Source organism: Notothenia rossii, assembly GCF_949606895.1.
Source record: "Notothenia rossii genome assembly, chromosome: 6".
NCBI classification, from domain to species: Eukaryota; Metazoa; Chordata; class Actinopteri; order Perciformes; family Nototheniidae; genus Notothenia; species Notothenia rossii.
Genome location: NC_136909.1, coordinates 64,120,121 through 64,140,508, shown reverse-complemented (window position 1 = coordinate 64,140,508; position 20,388 = coordinate 64,120,121). Strand labels below are relative to the sequence as shown.

Genomic DNA, 20,388 nt, shown 5'->3' with positions numbered 1-20,388 from the left:
ACACACACACACACACACACACACACACACACACACACACACACACACAAAGAGGGCATTTATCAGTTCAAGAAGGTGGCATATATATAACGCAGAAGAAGCTGCAACAGGATGTGTCATATTATGGCTAGAGGCAAAACTATTAATATCATACTATAATAAATAATAAGAGGCTTATATTCTAACAACTATTTGCTTAACATATTGAGCGTCACAGCTTGCCATAAAAAACAGTAGAAAGAAGTTTATAAATATATACTTTTTCTAGATGTACTTTTCTTGTGTAAAACGTTTCAGTAATAATGTAACTCGAACAGCCATGCCAATACAACTGTTTTGTATTGGGATTTCTATGATTGTGGTAATACACTCAGATGCAAGTGTCTATTAAAGGTTTTTCAGTATTTTATCCACCGTATAAATATTTCAATTTTTACACCTCTCTATGTCCATTTTATCAAAAACAGAACATTATAACCTCCATGATCGGATGAGCTTCTATTATTTTGAGCTAGGTGTATCTAATACACTAAAAACAGAATATCAAACACATGGCGCATTTGTTTTCTGAGTCCAAGAGCACACTGACACCTGCTGGTCACAAATTAAAATGCCTCTCTGCTTCACTGAGGTCAAGTGGTCAAGTGGTACACTTATTAAAAGCTTTTCTTTATTTCTTCTCCGCCTCAGTTTCTACAACATACAAAAAAGCCCAAGGTTCCCTCCGTTACAATCCATCCTGAAGGAAAGGACTCAAGTCATCAATCATTGTGTATGACTAGTCATGTAATGTAGAGTAAGGTACATAAGTTAGGCTTCCAATTGGTTGTTATATAAGGCTCACTACAAACTATACAACCAAAATCTTTGAACAGATACATGTTCTTGGCTTTTTTTGTAATGTTACCCAGACTTAAGAAGCAGTTATATTTTATAAACTTTTCACCTGATGATTTAGTGAGCCTCATAGGTATTGCATCTCATGGCTGAAAAGTACTTTTAGAGTTATCTGCCTTCTTTTGAATGTCATAAAACGACATGGTCGTGGTCTTCTGGTGCTTAAAGTGGCAAAGACATAAGCCGTTAGAAAATATATAAAAAAAACTCAAAATAAATGTATCTTTCAAAAAATCCAGACCTGACAAGTCAAATGAATCCACAGACATTGTTGTTAGCAGTTTCAAGTAGGAACAATTTTTCTGGCCCACATCACCCCGTCTCACTTGTTGGAGGGTGAAGTTGAAGAAAAATACAATAAAATCTATAAGAAAAATGTACATCCATTATACTGGAGAGAAGGCAGACATCTCTAAGGCTGACATTTCCAATACTTGGCAACTTTTACCAAAACAATCTAGAATGATAAAGACCAATATAGTTTAAAATAAATATGTGTATCTTTGGGACAGGTCTGCCTTCTGTCTCCAGAGTCAAAACTAAACATGGGGAAGCAGAGTTAGTTCTTATACTCCATTTATCTGGAAAACTTCAGGTCCGCTGCAACTCTCACTTCTTATAAATCCAGGCTGAAGACTTTAGTTTTTGGGGCTGCCTTCTTTTAAATGAAAGAACAATTAATATCTTAGACTGCATGTAATTTGTCTTCTTCTAACAAGGAAAAGGCTGGAATCATGAAATGTTGGCAAAGTGTTGTTAGACTCACCCCCTCTGCAGCAGACAGAGGTACGCGCTCTGTAAGGATGCCTGCAGGAAGTAGCCCAGGTCCATTTCCACAGGTTGAGGGAGCGTACTGGATTTGGCTGTCTTACTGTGAGGCGTTGATATTGTCTGAAAATATCATAAACATTTCATTATTTAACCATATATATAAATATATATATATATTAGGTAAGTTCAAAAATGTTTTAAAGGTCCCATGTCATGCTTTTCCGGTTATTACCCGTCCCCTTGTGTGATATGAAGGTTTTTCTGCATGTAAACGGTCTGCAAAGTCACAAACCCTCAAAGTACACCCTGTAGCGAGTAAAGCTCTAACACAGAAAATACCTGTCTGTGCTGCCCCAGAACGCCTCATTGGAGATTTCTCTTTTTTCCATTGTTTTCTTCCTGGGTACAGTGACGTGCCCATACCCAAATGGACCAATCCGTGGAGCAGTTACGTTACGTCCGCGGAGCCGTTACGTAAAGGACTTCCTCACACACACACACTCAATCTTTTCTCAGCTGCAGCTCTGCCGAATTCTCCTCCCTGAGACGGCGGGACGTGAGTCTGTGTGTGAGCACACACACAAACTCCTAGCCAGGCTGCGGGTGTGTATGTGTCCTCGGGCTGGTTTCGGGCTGGTTTCGAGCTGGGTTTTGCTGTGTCTTGCTGTCTCACAGACGGCCACTGGGCTCACAGGGAGGGGGGGACAGGAGCTCAAACAAGCCGTGTAGGACAGAGAGTGAATACACATACTATACAGAGATGCTGTATGAGAAACCAATGTGAGTTTGGAAAATTGCACAATATAAATCTATTCTAGTATACCTCACCAATGGAATTATGATCAGTAGAAATGGCCATGGCATGGGACCTTTAATACCAAGCACAAGCACTGCTTGAATGGTTAAGTATTTAGGTACTATAAGAGAAAAAAATCAGAGGATGAAGATTTATTTTTGATTTTGCATTTAAAGACTAACATTTGAATGGCGAAAATAAAACTGACAAATTAGAGGATTATATTTTAAATAAAATGTGAATAATGAAGCTAAAATGTAGTAAAATAAAGTCAAAATAAAGTTGAAAGTTGAAAAAGTTCATGAATAATGACCTACTTTTAATACATGAGCTAATGCTAGTACATATAGATTAATATATTCTCAATATTTAAATTCTTGATATTTTTACCATTTTGTCGTTATCCTCAATGTAAAACCTTTTTTTCTCCCTCTGAATTATTTTTTGGTATTTACAAAACTTGAGGTCTGACTCCATTCTTAACAATTTCATTTTATTTTCTAAATGCTAAATAAAAACAGATCTTCCGCCTTAAGCTTTCCCCTGATACTCCTCCATAAAGGGACTGCATAACCCCACACACATGAAAGCACACTACACACGTCTAAAGATCCACCTTATCGAGCTCTTGCAGGTAAGACAGAGCAGCGTCACACGCCCTCAGGTAACAGCACAGACTCTCCTCCTCCCTCTCTGACAGGCGGACACGAGACACTGCGGAGACCGTCTGATGGTCCAGAGAAAGACCTGAGACACAAGGAGACACAACGGGACATCACACCATCAGACTTGCACTTAACATTCAACAACAAGCTGCTTCAAAAGAAGGGTTTACTTATCCTGCTGGCTACGTTAGCGGGTTATACTGCAGTGAACACACAAGATACAGTAAATCATGTGTACAATTATACTTTATCCCACAAAAGCTACAATTCATAATTAGTAGGACATTTAAATGTGTGTCTTGTGTGATTAAAAGTAAAAGGATGAATCAGGTGCCTTTTCTGAAAATATCCAAATTAATAATAGGAACGACTGTCAGATTTTGAAAATAAAATGTACATCTCCAGATAAATATTACACATCATTGATCAATTGTACTCAAGGGTAAACCTGATTATAATTATCAATATTTGGTAAGATAGAACACATTTTTCAAAATTCTTTAAGGACTGAAATGTGTCCGTATTTTTCTAATGTATCTGTAATACATGCTTTAAAGGTAGGGTAGGTAAGAATGGAGAAACCAGCTTGAGTGCGCTAGAATTTGAAAGAACACAACCGGAAAAAACCTGCCCCTTCCTTCAGACTTCGTTACAGAGCCCCTCCTCCAACACACACCAATGAGGGCACGAGATAAGTTTGTGCACAGATGGAAGGCTGACAGGCAGGTAGGCCATCCAGTAATTTTAGCCGGGGCAGCTAAAATGATTGGTCGTGCTTTTTACAGTGCCACGGCTTCCAGAGATGAAATTTCTGTATGTATTTATTGTCAAAGCATTTAATATATTCATTGCCATCGGGATGTTAAGAGCATTCCATGGAATATAACAAAAGGTGTTTCTGAAGTGAATTACCTACCCCACCTTTAAAAAATGTTTAAAAGATGACATGATGATTAAAATTAGAAATTGACAAAAAGTACTGAACATACTTTTGTTTCAAACTCGATAAATGTTGAGAAAATATGCTTATTTTCTTATGTATCATACAGAACAGAAGATAAATGGTAAAATGTAATTTCTTTGTTGTTGCAAGAAAAAAGGAGGGAGTTTGTTTTTTGCATTCGAGCTGTGATTTTTTTAAAACTTGTTTTTAAAAATCAGTTGATGATATTTATCATTGTGCATTCACTATTAAACACTTAATCCTCAACTTTGTTTACGGGCTTCTATAGACAAGACGGGTGCAGTTCACATAGTATAATAATATTGTTCTATATTATTATATACATAATTCTCACACTGTTGGCATGCAGGATGTGCATTGTTACTCACTCGTACACATTATTCAACTTCTTTAGAAAGGTAAAGATGATTAGAAACCCGAAATATTTAATAACAATTTTTTACAAGTTTAATTTAGAATCATTCCGCGATCCAAATCCTAATAGATTTTTTCATCCAAACCGAACTTCAATCTTAATTTCTTTAATGTCTTTTCCCTATTTTATTTGCATATTGTGTTGACAGATAGATGTGAGCCGGGTGCTCCTGTTCCAGATGCCGGTCTGACGTCCGTTAGTGGACTTATTGGTACAAATAAACAGAGCGAGCAGGAACTTCGCTAGACCGATGCCTGTGACGGACAGCAGCCTCAGGCCAGACGCCAGGCCTAATCAAATAAGCAGGCAGCTGCAGACAGACAAGACATCATCATCCAAATATTCACTTCGGACTTCATTCCCACATCAATATGTACACAAAAGAACATGGGAAGAAGCTATGCAACCCCCAAAGGATCCGATCTGTTTTCTCTAGTAACATGAACACGATCCGCTGAAATATCATGCAGTGGGTTTCAAAACAATCAAAAGGAAATGAAAATATAACAGTTAATGTAATGAAATTCTCCTATTTCAAGAGCATGAGGTCATGTCCCATTATAGGAAACAGGGAGTGTAATGACACGATGATTATGAGCGTAACAAGATTATCGAGAGCTCAGGGACAACACGCTGTGTAATGTTGTGTGGATGTGACCGATGACCTTTGACAATGCTGCTATTCAATGTGTCAAAATAGACAACATACTTAAGATTCTATCTAACTGGAGTGGAGTGACCCAGAGAATAATGTGTTATAATGAAACTACTACGACAGCTTAAGAAAGTGAGTGACTGTGAGTAATAGTAAATGCTTCCTCGACATATGACTCACAATCATCTGATTTTTAAAACAGCATCTGTATAGAAATCACACTTAATCTGTTCCTTGTGACTTTACTCTGAGTCCATCCCATTATGTCATAACTGAGGTGTTATTGTACATGAAGTGGCATCAGGAGAGGCAACTCGAGAGGAAACACAAAGGTCATCTTTGTGAACAATCTTTTCCCATTTCTCCTTTCACCTCATCAGTGTCCTCCACAAGCTGTTTGCAGGGGTTACTGACATATAACTATCTGTCAAATCAAGCTGATGTTTTCCAGCCGTGTTACATTCATTTCCACAGATTGGATTTCTTCAGCCCCCGACTCTCCCTTCCACTTCACTTCCAAACCCCATACACGGTCATTGTGGTGTTAGGGCTGTGATTAGGAATGGGATCATCAAGGAAATGTATGTAGGGAGCTTTTCAGTCTTGTCAAAATCTTCAAGACATATGGCCATGTTTGCCAATTTCAGCAGTTATTTGCAATTGTAATGATGGAAAAAGTGTTTGAAATGTCCCTATGATTTGCCAGCGGTTTCAGGTACCTTTCATGACAAAAGCCTCGGCCAGCAGGCGGAGATGGTAGGTCGGCTGCTCATCCCGCGTTAGCTCATCCAGTCCCACCCTGGCACACATTCCCTGGGCGTCCCGGTAGCGACCCTGCACAAAGTGCACTTTGGCCATCATCAGCAGAGCCTCATTCAAGTACCTGGGCTGGAGGACAAGATTAAATATATATACTGTATGACAAGAGGTTTGCTGATACTTAAGCATCACAAAGGAAGACATTTGTTAAAAAAAGCTTGTGTTTTGTGTAGTGTTTTGGATTCTATAAAGAAAAAAAGACTTGAAGCTTTGGAAGCCTTTTTGTGCCAGTAAAACATTTCTTTTATTATGATTTAGTTCCTCAAAAAATAATAACTTTGTTATTATGTCATCATTTCAGATAAGTTATTAATTACTTTGAGATACATGATTATACTCTTATTTTTGAGATGTTAAATCATTATTTTGCTATCTTATTTTCAGTCTGCGAACATTTGATCATATTTTCAGAAACTAAATTATATTGAGATATTTAGTACATTTTTGTGATGGTGAGTCGATTTTTTTGAGTAATTAATATTTTGCAATACTTAAACATCCTTAAAAGATGTGCGATGGGTTTCCAAATAAAGCTTTGAAAAGGCAGAAAGGAATCTAAAACTAGGATGATCAGAAGGAACCCAGATTTCACTGACTGTGAGATGGCCTCGGCTGAGGACAGAGTTGAGGTGGCCTTTGGCCAGGCACAGTCTGGGTTGGGTCTTGTCGATCAAAGGTGTGGAGCTCCGTAATAGTTCCTTGTTTTCCTGCAGGCTCTCCTCCAGCAGTGCCTCGGCCATCAGCAGCAACCCATAGTCATCTAGTTTGAGGGATAGAAAAGGTCAAAGTCAAAGATTTAAAAAACCTCTAAAAGTTTGTTTGAGTAGGGTGAACTCACGGCCACGGGTCATGTGTTTCTGTAGCAAAATAAAAAAATTCAGCCCATTAAAAACAGCAATTCCCACCAGGGAGAGGAGCTCAAACCTGTCTGAAGTATATTTAGAAGCTAGAGTTTCCATTTCCTTCTTACTTTTCTAACACTGTTATCTATATGATGATAAGCACTTAACGTCCACCTAAACTGAGATTTTAAACTTTACTCGTAAAGTAAACCAACGTTGTTTTGTTGTTCAAAGTACAGTAGTAAACCTCAGGTTTCGTTTACACACACTCGATTCCTGTTTACCTTTTTAATTCTGTGTGTGTGTTCTGTCGCCAACGCTGTGCACAGTGTTTATGTCCTGATATACTTGACATATTTGCCAGTTCGGTTTATCAGCACAGCCAAGGCTAAAGCTATCAGTGAAGCGAGGTGAGGGATAGACAGCAGGATGTGTCTCAGCCCTTAACTGTAGCAATTAATGATTTCACACAAGCCAAAAGTTTGGAAGGAGTCAGTGTTGCAATAAGTAACCATGAGGTTATGATGAGGTTACATTACTGTTTCAACGCGAGTATATTATTGAACTTAGAAACATAAATCATTTTGCTAAAACATTCTTTTACCTGTGAGTCTGTTTCCATTAATCATTTTGTGATTGGTTAAGGGTGTAGCAGACAGACACAGTTAGCTCAGGGTTTCCCACACATAGACTTTACTTGGGCGGGCCGCCCAGGTATATTAATGGCCGCCCAAGTAAATTTCGCGACCCATTTAAGTTTTTTTTTTTTATCCGTCCGCGACCTCGACGCCATCTGCGATCGATTAACTTGTGGACAATGATCCCTCGCTCTACGCCTCCTGTACCCAGTTCCGGACAGACCATCGGGAGGACCGGGGGGTTTCCCGATGGCCTGGCCTGTTAATTTTTTTTTTTTTTTTTTTTTGTATTGTGAACGCAAAGCTGCGCAAATGTGGGTCTGCCTCACACAGGGTGACTTGCTGTCTACATGATGTATCGGACTATTTAAACATGAGGTGAGTTGGAACAGGTGGAAACAATCAGGGGCGGGGCAAACACTGATGATGGCGGGAAAAACACACAAGGGGAAGAAGAAACAGGGCCTGAAATGAAAGACAAGAGGTTAGTACAAAATAAAACAGGAAATGACAGACAAAATACATAAACATAACTAACACATTTGACGAGACACAACAATATATTTCTCTATGGAGGTAGTGGAGACTAAAACAGAGTGGAAACGAGAATTAATATTTGTTTGTAGCCTTTATTTAACCAGGTGAAAATCCCATTGAGATCAACAATCTCCTTTTCAAGGGAGACCTACAGCAAAATATTGAACTTACATTCAGAGGCCTGTACTACGAAGCTGGTTCAACCTAACCTGGATATGTTTGAGTTAGCCGGTTGGCCTAATCCAAAACATACGCGCTCTCGCTAAAGGGTACTACGACGCGGGTTATCAAGTGGATCGCTCAAGCCAGCCGTGTCCTTAGGTGCGCGTTCACATGAAAGGGGTGGTATTTGGAGCATTCCACCAATCAAAAACATGGACAAGCGTACTGACAGCGCAGCGTCATACTTCCTGAATGAAAAGTCAACTATAATTAGACAAATGTGAAGACGTTAAACTTTAAACATCCATGACTTAAACACTTTATCCAGAATAAAAGCCACATAGCTGCACCTGCAAGGTGAATACAGCTGGTAAAAGAAAAAGTGTTTGAATGCGTACATTAACAGGTTTATGATATCACTGCCCTGTCTAAGACACGAGTGGATCTGACTTTAATTACATTTTTCTCGAGTGTTTCGTTAACTTAATGTGTTGCTTAAAATAATACTTCTGCATGTATGTGACACTGTGAGTGTGGCACGGCCAGATACGGCTCAGCTGACTCAGATAAGGAAATGTATGATACATTATGATGTGATATGCCTCGGACTGTAGGCTACTTAATGTTACTCTGATCCGGTTATGTTGTGGCAGATATTTAAGTAGTCTAAGCTTTCTTAACGCTAATGTTATAATAGTCAGATTGTTCTGAAGATGGGAGGTGATATTCTATTTATGTTCAAGTTCACACAGTCGGTGATTTTTGACGGCCGTCTTTCCTGCAACGGCAGCTTTTCTGTATTTCCTTTCTCCTGTAATATGACTCGATTGCTTTAAACTCCGCACACTGAGCTCTGATTGGTCAGCAGGCAGCGCTTTCACTGAGTTGAGCTCTTAGCCTGCAACCTAACCTGCTCCGGGGCAGGTTAGCCGCACAGCATAAATTACCATGGAGATCTAGCCTGCTAAAAAGAGAACCAGCTTCGTAGGACCAGAAACCCTGAGTTTTCCCTAAAGTTAGCCGGCTAAACGAAAATCCTGCTTCGTAGTATACCCCCCAGGTGGACGGACACACAAGTTAAACTGGTGAGCTCTCTAACTGCTGTGTGTCAATTAGCGTTAGCTAATGTAAAGGGTTAAACCAGTTAATTGTTAAAAAAAATAAGTTAAGTTAAAAAAGTGTCACCCCCATATTTTGTATTGTTGATGTCTCTTTAGAAGTCATTAAACTGTATTACATTGCAACTGTGTGGCGGACTGATCACTAGAAGGCTATACCACTCGAGAGGATCTAGAACCCTGCAAGGGCAGAAACCTGCAGATTAAATCCTGCAGTTGAGCTACAAACAAGCTAACATTTCTGCCTCGTTTGTTTTTCATATACAGGTGGGTTCTAAGTCCTTCAAATTAAACCATAGTTTCCCAGTATAAGGGGTATAAGTGTTATGAGTGTGTTGTGATTGAGTGTGATATGTCTAATCGTTGTTTTAGGCAGTTATGTATAGTTATGTGCAATGTGACGCTAGCGGAGCTAACGGCTAGCGGAGCTAACGCTAAGGTTAAACAGTACTATGTAGACACGTGTTGCTTGGTGTATGATGTAAATCAGCGCCATATAGAGAGAAGAGTTGCGACAACGGAGGTCCAAAATGCTTGATCGTCACGTGGTTCAGGGAGACTCAATAGTTCCCCGGAAGTTCGTGGCGGGCCATTGATTGATTGATTGATTGAAAAGTTTATTAACAGCTTGTATATTGGGTACAGTACAGTACAGCTCAAAACATACAATTGTTAAGGGGATGCAGACCAGAGAAAGACTTTCGTCTTGTTTACATCAGGGTCCCCTATTTCCAATTCATCATATCATTTAAGACATATAAGACATATTTGACATACAGATGGCTTATTTACAATTTACATACAGGTGTTTTTTTACATACAGATGGCTTACTTACAAATTTCATTTTAGATTTCGTTCTAATACATCCTAACCGGACATTTAAGACATACCAAGTCTACAGATATACAGTTAGTAACAGAGTCTAAAATGCGAGTATATACATAGATGGGGGGGAAGCTGTCCATTGTACGACAGGTTGAGATTTGTACCATTACCGGAGCCAGTTTTGCAATGCTCTCCCCCGAAGGTGCTCTTTAAGAGAGGTTTTGAAGGTAAGTATAGTTTTACTTTCCTTTACAGTAGTGGGAAGAGCGTTCCACCTTGATGTGGCATAATTGCGAAACGTGTATTCCCCTTTTTTTGTGCCAAATCTGGGTTTTACATGATTTGTGGAGCTCCCTCTGGTGTTATGATCATGATATTCCTTGACCTTTGGGAAGAATTTTGACATGTACATGGGTACCATAGAGGTGTATTGGATCTTGTAGACCAGGCCCATTGCAAGTAGCTGTACTCTGTCCTCTACTCTAAGCCATCCTAGGTTGTCAAAGTGGGCAGAGGTGAGGTTGGTTCTAGATGAAAGGTCAAGCAGTAGTCTGACCAGTTTATTTTGTGATGTTTGAAGTTTTATTTTTAGCGCCTTGGAGGTCCTATGGTACCATGACGTGCAAGCATAGTCATAGTACCCTTGAATGAGTGCTCCTGCCAGAGCCATTTGAATCACGATTTGAATGCATTAATACCAGGATAGAAATGCAATTTTTGGTAATTAGTGGTCAATAAAGGTTTTGATTTGCAATATTTATACAACATATCGATGTGTATGTAGTTACATCAATGTTTTTGTTTTTTTTAAAGTAACATTTGCTACTATTTGAGGATTAAGATAAAAATAAGAAGTACTTTATTTATACCAATTGGGGAAATGTTTACACTGCAGCAGCAAAGACAAGGCATTGTACATTAGACAGTTAAAAGACTATAATTAAACAATCAAAAATGTAAACATCTTAAATAGAAATAAAGTAGCATTACAAAAAGTTGAAAAATATACATAGTGTGAACAGCTATCTTACCTGTTAACATATACATGTTAGGCTAATGTTGACTTGGTTAAAGAGCCTGTTGTTTATTGCTTTGAATTCTTTAAAACAAATATTATCTTCTTAAACCTGTATGGTAGTCAGGAGCATCACATCCTAATGTTTATTGATATATTTAGAGGGAGGGGATGGGAAGGAATCCTTCAAAATTCAGATTAGATACATTTTTACCATTTCTTTAATTCATGGTGGTTTTAATAATCCCCTGGTAATTGAGGACACAAGTAATCTAATGTACTAATGTAATCTTTATGACTTTCAGAAAGGACAGGAGACCCACAGGTGCCTATCAATGATTGTCAACTGAGTCAAAGCACTAGCAGCAGCATGATGTTGATGTTAAATGTGTTGTTTTAGGAACATCCATTGTAAATAAATGGAATTCAATAAACATTGAATAGCATATCATGCAGTTTGTCTGTGCCTTTTCCTCTGTGTTGTCCTGGCATATCGTCTCCCCCATGGTTTGCTGTGCTGCCTGGGGATGCTCCAAGCGCTCAGAGAAAGGAGTACACATGTAAAGTTTCCCCACTGACACAGAGAGGAGGAAAGAATGGCTGGCTCAAGTCAGCAGGAGCAATTTAACTATCACAAAAGACAACAACAGCAACAACATATGTGAGGTAATCATATTTTCCACAAAACGAAGACCACACCATTGGGAAGCTTAACGTCTGTTTAATCAAAATAAGGAATAGGGAGAGGCTTGCAAAACTGGGAGTTGAGACTCAGGTGCAGGGTGAGGGTCTCATTGCAGGTCTTCAGGCTCCATTGAATCCCCCTGGGGTTCTTGTGCTGAGAGAGGGAGACAGGAGAAAGGGTTAAATACATCTAGCAACCTATAGGATGGGAAATTGCTGACCAATTTGAAACTTATCTTGTGTTTTCACTCTCACTTAAGTCCCTCTCCCTTAGCCATCAATCCAAAATCAGCTGAGCTGCAACATAATACAGACAGGTAATAATCAACAGAATCACAAGGACATCATATGGCTCTGGTAAAAACACTCACCCATAAGTTACGTTTTTGTTTACTGTTTGGAAGTCTCAAATATGCACACTAAATCCATATCAATAGCGATGTATCACACAAATAGCTCTCTTCCTTATTATTGTGTAACGTGAACTATATTATACTAGCTTGAACTCTAAAATGGATATCCTCATTTCACCATCTCCACCCACTACAATCACACGCCCCAATGTTATATTCAACTAATATTTAACTCCCTCCACCCCGGATAAAAGCACGTTAAGAAGCCCCTTTTCTCTAATTCCACAACGTTGGGTTGAAATAACATTAGGAGAACGGATTAATAGGCTGTTCGTGGTTAACGTATGTTGCTAACTTTTTCCGGAATCCTAGCCTAATCTGTTATCTGTAAACTTTCCCTAAATCTACTGATTTAGGGATAATCTTCACGGAATCCACTGACATCCTTTAATACACATGTTAATTTGACTCAGATGTGCTGATAATATCCGCAATATAAATCTTTAAACATCTTCTTACCTTTAAAAGTCCATTACGAACGGTCTATTAGGTTGCAACTCTACTGCGCTGCTAGCCGCAGATAGCCCCGCAAGTCAGCGGCAAGCTAACTTCCGGGGAACTATTGAGAGCTCCACGATCCGCCATTGCTGTAAAAAAACTGGTCCATTGGAGTGAACGGAGATGTCGTAACTCTTCTATCTATATGGCGCTGATGTAAATGACTATGAGAGGTAGATTGTGTTTATGCTTATAGGTTGTATATGTTTCTTTGAAGTGTGTGTATTGTATTGGAATTTGAGTGTGAGGATAACAATGAGTTCTGAGTGTCACGATTTTATTGTACATTTCTGTTGTATGTTTACCATGATGTCATCGTTGTTATGTGGATGCTGTTTCCTTATTGGTCTCTGGTGTTGTTGCCTCATGGAAATGAGCATGGATAAATGCTTATGTTGTGGATTGTTTCCAAATGAGCAGATTAAATCCTGCAGTTGAGCTACAAACAAGCTAACATTTCTGCCTCGTGTGTTTATCATATACAGAGGTAGAGTCTGCTGCTGGCCCAGGTACCCCTAGGCCTGAGGCCAGTAACACTAACAAGCTAACGTTAGCTATATCAGCTTGAAAGGTGCTGTGCTGTGCAGCCTGTTTCCACTCCCAAGTTATGGTACGTCCACACAGCGGCTTTGGAAAAAGCTTGCATGCGGGCGTGTCTGAAGCTCCACCAACAACCAATCACATGAATCTCCCGCCCCTAACACACAAGCAGCGGTTTGATTGGCTAGAGCTTGTACTGTATGGGCTTAGATATGTCTCATAATTATTTGTGTGAACATAAAAATCATTTGTGTGGTAAAATGTGATCACTATAACATGATGATGATGGTGACAAAGAATGCATCTAACGTTCCGCTGTTCATAAAAAAAACAGCGCATTAAACAAACCATCATGCTCTTACTTTGAAAACCATGCGGAAATGTTGTCATCAGCAGGCCATTCATCACGTGGTTTCCGAAAATACACGAGTAGATTTTAGCCGAGACCGGTCTCAGTACCCTATGTGTTCGGCCTACCATTTGTGTTCGGGGTCCGTCGCTTACCAATGACGTCACGCATGGTGATTGGCTATACGGTAATCGCACGCTGATTGGTGTAACTAGGGGGCGCTGACTAGGGTATACCGGGGGATAATGGGTCACACCCGTAAGCGACCTGTTATCATTCAGGAAACAACAGCGAAACATCTGGGGTGTTTTCTGGCATTTATTCTGAGAATGAACACAATATTCTCTTTACATCCGCGTTGCATGTCACATCTCCACATAACTGCTCACGTCACTGTCACTAGTATGTATTTATACATACTAGGGCTGTACCCGAATATTCGTTCGTTGGAGTACTATTCGGGTTTCAATTTCCTTATTTGGATATTCGTTTTTTCCCCATTTTTTTTTCAAGTTGAACTTATTGAAAACTCCAATATCAACGTAAGAGCTTTTGCCTCTTCGAGGGGTGCTAACACTTAACCATAAACGCTATTGTTTACTTTCTCCGTCTTTATGTAGATATTACTTTTCTCCGTTAATCTCCATCACGTTGTTTCCAAAGCAACAACAACTTCCTGTCAACAGCGCTACCTCTCCTTCAAAATTAAAGCATGTCCATAAATAGGAAGCCAAGCCAAATTACACTTAAGACATATACAACTGCAACGAAAGTAACAAACACAATGCGATATTCTTTTCAATTTCAAAGAACACAAATTGGGTTACATTAACAAATAACTATAAAACAACAATACTGTAGAATAACAAAATGAATGTCGTGAATACACTGAAATACACGTGTTGAAGCGGTTCGCTGCTGATTACTACCAACTACTAAATGGATTCACAAATGCCTGATCGAAAGTTGTAAATGTTAAAGAGATATTCAAGATCTTTTTTTTATTTGTAGACACATTTTGCGTATTTGCAGATCCGTTTTACATTTGCACATTTATTTGAGTGGTTTTGCAAATCTTTTAAATGCATTTGTGGATGGTGTTTTACATTTACAAATCACATTTTACCACACTAATTATTTTTATGTTCACACAAATAATTATGAGACATATCTAAGCCCATAGTACTGGCATATGATTTGATTGGCTGATGCTTCCACCGAAGGCTTCAGAAGATTCAAAAGTTGAACATTGCTCAACTTTTGAATCCTGAGATGCCTGGAAATCTCCTCTTTGCTTCCCACAATGCAGTTCGGCGAAAAGTGAGGCAAAGTGACGTCACTCTATTCAAAGTGAATGGACAGAAGCGTTGGAAGATTTGTTTAACCCTGCTGTGTGGACGTACCGTTACTGCTTAAATGTCCTTAACCAAAACCCAACAAAAGTGACCATATTGCATTTTGGTTTATGGTCGAATGCAGGGGGTAAACATTTGTGCCGAGCTCTGTCCAGTTTTTCTGGAGTCCGCACCACATGCATCCACAAGCTAAAACTATTATTGATTAGATACAAACAAATAATTATTGAGTTAATTCTTTAGAATGTTGTGTCATTTATATTTCCTGATACAGTATGTTAATTGTAATGTAAAGGCCCTTAGGAGGTTTGTGATGGCAATATTCAAAGGCATGTACAAGAAAAAAGACTGCTAGCTAGCCAACGTGGAAGTAAACAGTAATAAATCTGTTTTGCAAATGTTTTATGTGGTATGAAAAGCGTCAGAATCTTGGGCACAATGCATTCTGGTACAGTCGGCACAGGTCTGGGGGCAAGCAAAGAACTCAGATTTCACGGTCAGAATAGCAGGTGCTGAAGAATTTATACCATAGATTTACTACATTACTAATGAACAATCAATGAACATCCAAATAACATGTGGATAGGTTTTCTTTTAAGGAAACACACTGTTCAAGAAAGCCTGAATTCATCTCATATTTTAGGTTTACAAGGACTCCACAGGGTATGATTTGAAATGTTTTGAGTCTAAAAATAAAAAAATACTGGAATAGCCTATAAAATAGCCACCAAGTGTTTTGACTGTGTAATTCCCCACAGATCAATAAAACGACCCAAATTCCCAGAACAAATATAGAGGACTGTCTCATCTGACCCCAGCATCCTAAATGTAGGCAACTGCTGTGAATTGATGCAATACTACATTTTGTTTCAGCTTGTGAGATTGTTGACTAGTGTTGCACAACATCAGCTTTAAAGCTGACTTCCTCTGGCTGATAATATCAAAGTAGATTATCACATCTCAACCGCTACAACGCTAAATTATCCAAAGTATCAAACATAAATACAACATGAGACATAATATTGCAGATTGCACGGCCAATGGCAGATTTGTACTGTTTTACAGTATTGGGTACATTTTAGAATGACTTGTTACACTCAGTGATGTGACATTCCTCTATGTCTTATCTAAAACGATAGTTACGTCTGTAACTACGGTTCTACGAGTCCCGGATGACCGCCAGAGGCTGTGCTTTAGCACTGGATATGTCCATCGCGCGCATGCGCTGCTCGAGTACCAATAACAACTAAGTCACCTGTGACCCTTGGGACATCGGCTATATCTGCCGGTGCCGTCAGAGGATCTGTTCCCAGAATCTTCTCGCGAGCACACAATAATTCTGAGTCACAGGATACTCCGGCGGTCATCCGGGACTCATAGAACCGTAGTTACAGACGTAACTATCGTTCTATTTCGTCCCTACTGACCGCCAGAGCTGCTCCGACTGCCGTATACAGGCAGTAGCATCGATATATGCCCTTGGGGCACCTACAGGGCACAGCAACTCTGACGTGCCGTTCTCCTGAATGTGAAAGCATGCCAGCTGGGCAGGCTGATTGAAGTGGGTTTGTGGAAGCACCTTGGCAGAAACGCCACATTTGCCCAAAGGGCAACACCTGAGAGTCCCACCTCAGGCATGTATCGCTCACGGAGAGGGCATGCAACTCCCCAACTCGCTTCCCTGAGGTTATGGCAAGCAGAAATGCTGCCTTCGTGGACAGCCACTTAAGCCCAACCTGGGCCAGGGGCTTGAAGGGAGGAGATGATAGGGCATCCAGCAGCAGGGACAGGTCCTGAGCCGGAGCCCTCAGGGTGCTAGGGGAACACTGCCGTAAAGCCCCTCTCAAGAAGAGGCACACCGACCTGTGGCACCCCACCGTGGCGCCGTCGACCCGAACATGTCGGTGACCGGTCGATCGCAAAGGTAGTGTGGGTAGATCGCATGGCATTGAAAAAATTAAATAATAAAAAAATTAATTTCATTTTTTTTAAAGTTAGCCTATCATCCATCCTTACTATACCCCCCCCCCCCCCCCCCCCCCCCCCCCGCGTTCGCGACACAGATTGGGCCTGTAGGTAGATCTTTTGGGCTTAAAACTGTGGGCACCCATGATCTAGCACGTTAACATGGCGTGCACCCTCCTGGGAAGACCACTGGCCCTGAACAGTCCTGCCCTGCCACACTGCACCCCACACTGAGAGACAAGGTTCAAGGTTCAAGGTTCTTTATTAGTCATACAACCATAGCTACAAAGTAGTTATGTCGATTAAAATCTTAGGCCACAGGCTTCTCCAACAGTGCAACACAATATTATAGAAAAACTGAAAAATATAGTGCAAGTAAATATTAAAAGTAAATGCAAAAAGAAAGGAAAAGTTTTAAAAAAGTGAAATAGTGAAATAAGAGTCTATATGCAAGCTATTGAAATTATATATTAGGTAAATAAATAAATGATTACTAAGAAGCAGAATGTTATGGACGTTGTTACAGCAGTTCAGGTGTTTAACAGTCTTATCGCCTGTGGGATGAAACTGTCTCTGAATCTGTTGGTTTTAGTCCGGATGCTGCGGTAACGCCTGCCAGACGGCAGCAGACTGAACAGTTTGAGGCTGGGGTGATCGGGGTCTTTTATAATACGTAGGGATTTTTTCCTGAGCCGCTGGGAGTAAAGGTCCTCCATGGATGGCAGCTCCGTCCTGGTGATGTTCTGTGTAGTTTTCACCACCCTCTGTAAAGCCTTACGATTGAGGGCGGTGCAGCTGCCGTACCAGGCCGTGATGCAGCCAGACAGGATACTCTCTATGGTGCACCTGTCGAAGTTGCGGAGTATCCTGGAGTCCATTTTGAACCTCCTCAGCCTGCGGAGGAAGAAGAGCCGCTGTCGAGCTTTCTTGGTGATGGTGGTGGTGTGAAGAGTCCATGTCAGGTCGTCAGTGATGTGGACCCCAAGGAATCTGAAGCTGCTGACTCTCTCCACCGTAGTCCCATTGATGGCAATGGGGGTGTGTCCCTCTCCCTGCTGCTTCCTGTAATCCACAATCAGCTCCTTTGTTTTGCTGATGTTGAGATGGAGGTTGTTATGCTGGCACCAAGATGTCAGGTTTTCAACCTCCTCTCTGTACGCTGTCTCGTCGTCTGTGATCTTGCCGATGAAGGTCGTGTCGTCAGCAAACTTCACGATGGTGTTGGAGCTGTGTGTGGCCACGCAGTCGTGAGTGAACAGGGAGGAGAGGAGAGGGCTGAGCATGCAGCCTTGAGGGGCACCGGTGTTGAGGATCAGGGTGGAGGATGTGATGTTTCCCACCCGCACTGCCTGGGGTCTGCCCGTCAGGAAGTTCAGGATCCAGTCACAGGGGGCGCTGTTGAACCCAAGGTCTCTGAACTTGATGGCCAGCTTGGAGGGCACAATGGTATTGAATGCTGAACTGTAATCAATGAACAGCATTCTCACATATGTGTTCCTGTTCCTCGGGTCCAGGTGTGAGAGGGCAGTGTGGATGGTGAGGGCTATGGCGTCGTCTGTGGACCTATTTTCTCTGTAGGCAAACTGCAGGGGTCCAGAGAGTCAGGGAGGGAGGAGGTGATGAAGGTTTTGACTAACTGCTCAAAGCACTTCATAATGACAGAAGTGAGTGCTACTGGGCGGTAATCGTTCGGCCTGGTGATTTTTTTTCTTTTTGGGGACAGGAACGATGGTGGAGTGTTTAAGACATGTGGGGACTACAGACTGCAGCAGGGACCTGTTGAATATATCTGTGAACACCTCTGCCAGCTGACCTGCACACACCCTGAGAACACGGCCAGGGATGCCATCAGGTCCAGGAGCCTTGTGTGGGTTGATCCTTTTAAAAGGATTTACACACAACTGTCCTGTTTAAAACAAAAGGGCAGGACTCTGGCTCCTGTTCCCTCTGTGCCTCCACAGCCTGGCTGTTCTCAAAGCGTGCAAAAAAACTGTTCAGCTCATCTGGGAGAGATGCGAACGCAGACACTCCCGCAGCACCCCCCGCTGCTCCTTTGTAGTCTGTCATTGTTCTTAGTCCCGCCCACATGTTCCGGGTGTTACAGCCTTTGAAGCCAGATTCCACCTTCTCTTTGTACTGTCTCTTTGCATTGCTAATTGCTCTCCGGAGATCATACCTAGATTTCCTGTACTCCTCCAAGTCTTCAGCTCTGTGCGCGGTAGTGCGCGCTTTCAGCTTGCCGCGCACCTCGGAGTTTATCCAGGGCTTTTGATTTGGGAATGTTCATACTGTAACTGCACAGTTGTGAACTGTCAACGGGAGGCGGGGCGCACACTCGTGAACTGTTAGCGCCGTGTTATGCATGCCCACTGCTCCTCGCGGGAGTAAAGCCAAAACTCACAGACATTTCAATTATTTGTACGGCATGCATAACACCGGAGCCTCGCTGCGGGGCAACTTTGGCCCTGTTCCGAGTTTGTTTTAATCCGTCAAAATGACGGACTGCTTTCAGATTTTTCCGTCATTGTTAAAAAAAACTGTCTCGATTGCACCCTTGGCCAAGAGGACGGACAACTCTTGGGCTAGAGCTAAGGCCTTCGCCGGATCGCTGACAACTGTCATTTTGACCGGAACTGCAGTTCGTACCCCTGGGTTAAGGTGGAACTACCCAAGGGTCGGAAGTACAGGCAGCCCATTAACTGAGCTGCTGCTGGGAAAAGCAGCCGACGACCAGCCCAGAGACTTCGGGGGGTGCCGGTAAGGCTCTGAGGCACGAGGCTGCCTAGAAGGCCGGCGACCGGGGGCAGGAAAGACACCGGGAGGCGGTTGAGTGGGCCGCTGGGACCTCCGCAGACCACCACCGTAAGCTGGTGGCTGAGTGTGGCTGCTAGAGGGGCCCCTGGGCCTGCTGGGAGTGGGCACAGGCCTATGAAGACCCGAGAGCTGCTGCCTGGTCCGCCTAACTTGGGCAGCACGCTCCAGTGCCTCGACTGGCACACTACGGAGGACATGTCTCCAACAGTCATGACTGAGCAAGCCAAACCTGGCGACGAGTCTGCACCAATAAGGACATAACTCGTCCCAATTCCCTAGACATTAAGGCAAAGGCTTACAGTGATGCATCACTGAGGCCCAGCAAAGAAGGATCGGCCGGAGCCTGCTGCAGAGAGGTAGAGACAGCGAGCATCAGATGGGAGAGAGAGTTCCCATTACGACCCATGCATGCCGCTGTGTCGTAGGCCTCACGGAGCAGTTTGTTTGTGACCCTGCACTGAGGCCGAGGGCACCTGGCATCAGGCCTTGGAGCCTCATCAGGAGCCAGAATCGGGGAGGCAATGGCAGGCTCAATGGATGTGAAGCGACCCGGCCCCACCCTCGGCGCTAGCCTGAGCCGAGTCGGCCTGTGGAACCTGAAGCTGCAAGTGTGCCAGGGCCACACGAATAATGGCCGCCATGGAGGCGTC

The 20,388-nt window shown here is 42.0% G+C and overlaps 1 protein-coding gene and 1 long non-coding RNA gene across 3 annotated transcripts in view; both read right to left on the bottom strand.

Moving 5' to 3' along the window:
• The window catches only part of ttc7a (tetratricopeptide repeat domain 7A), a 49,277-nt gene that overhangs the window by 23,849 nt on the left and 5,040 nt on the right, over positions 1-20,388 (bottom strand). The window contains exons 3-6 of the mRNA XM_079687279.1: positions 6,579-6,742; positions 5,883-6,051; positions 3,081-3,211; positions 1,664-1,788 (exon numbers count right to left, since the gene is read on the bottom strand). Coding sequence (XP_079543405.1) covers positions 1,664-1,788; positions 3,081-3,211; positions 5,883-6,051; positions 6,579-6,742 — 589 coding nt within the window. The remainder of the gene's footprint in view (positions 1-1,663; positions 1,789-3,080; positions 3,212-5,882; positions 6,052-6,578; positions 6,743-20,388) is intronic.
• LOC307043064 lies at positions 11,826-13,525 on the bottom strand. 2 transcript variants are annotated; one of them, XR_013809277.1, is made up of 3 exons: positions 13,021-13,525; positions 12,677-12,815; positions 11,826-12,101 (listed from the first exon to the last, which is right to left on the bottom strand). It is a non-coding gene; the product is annotated as an uncharacterized lncRNA (long non-coding RNA). The 2 variants fall into 2 exon arrangements; XR_013809276.1 differs by having other exon boundaries at positions 12,677-13,525.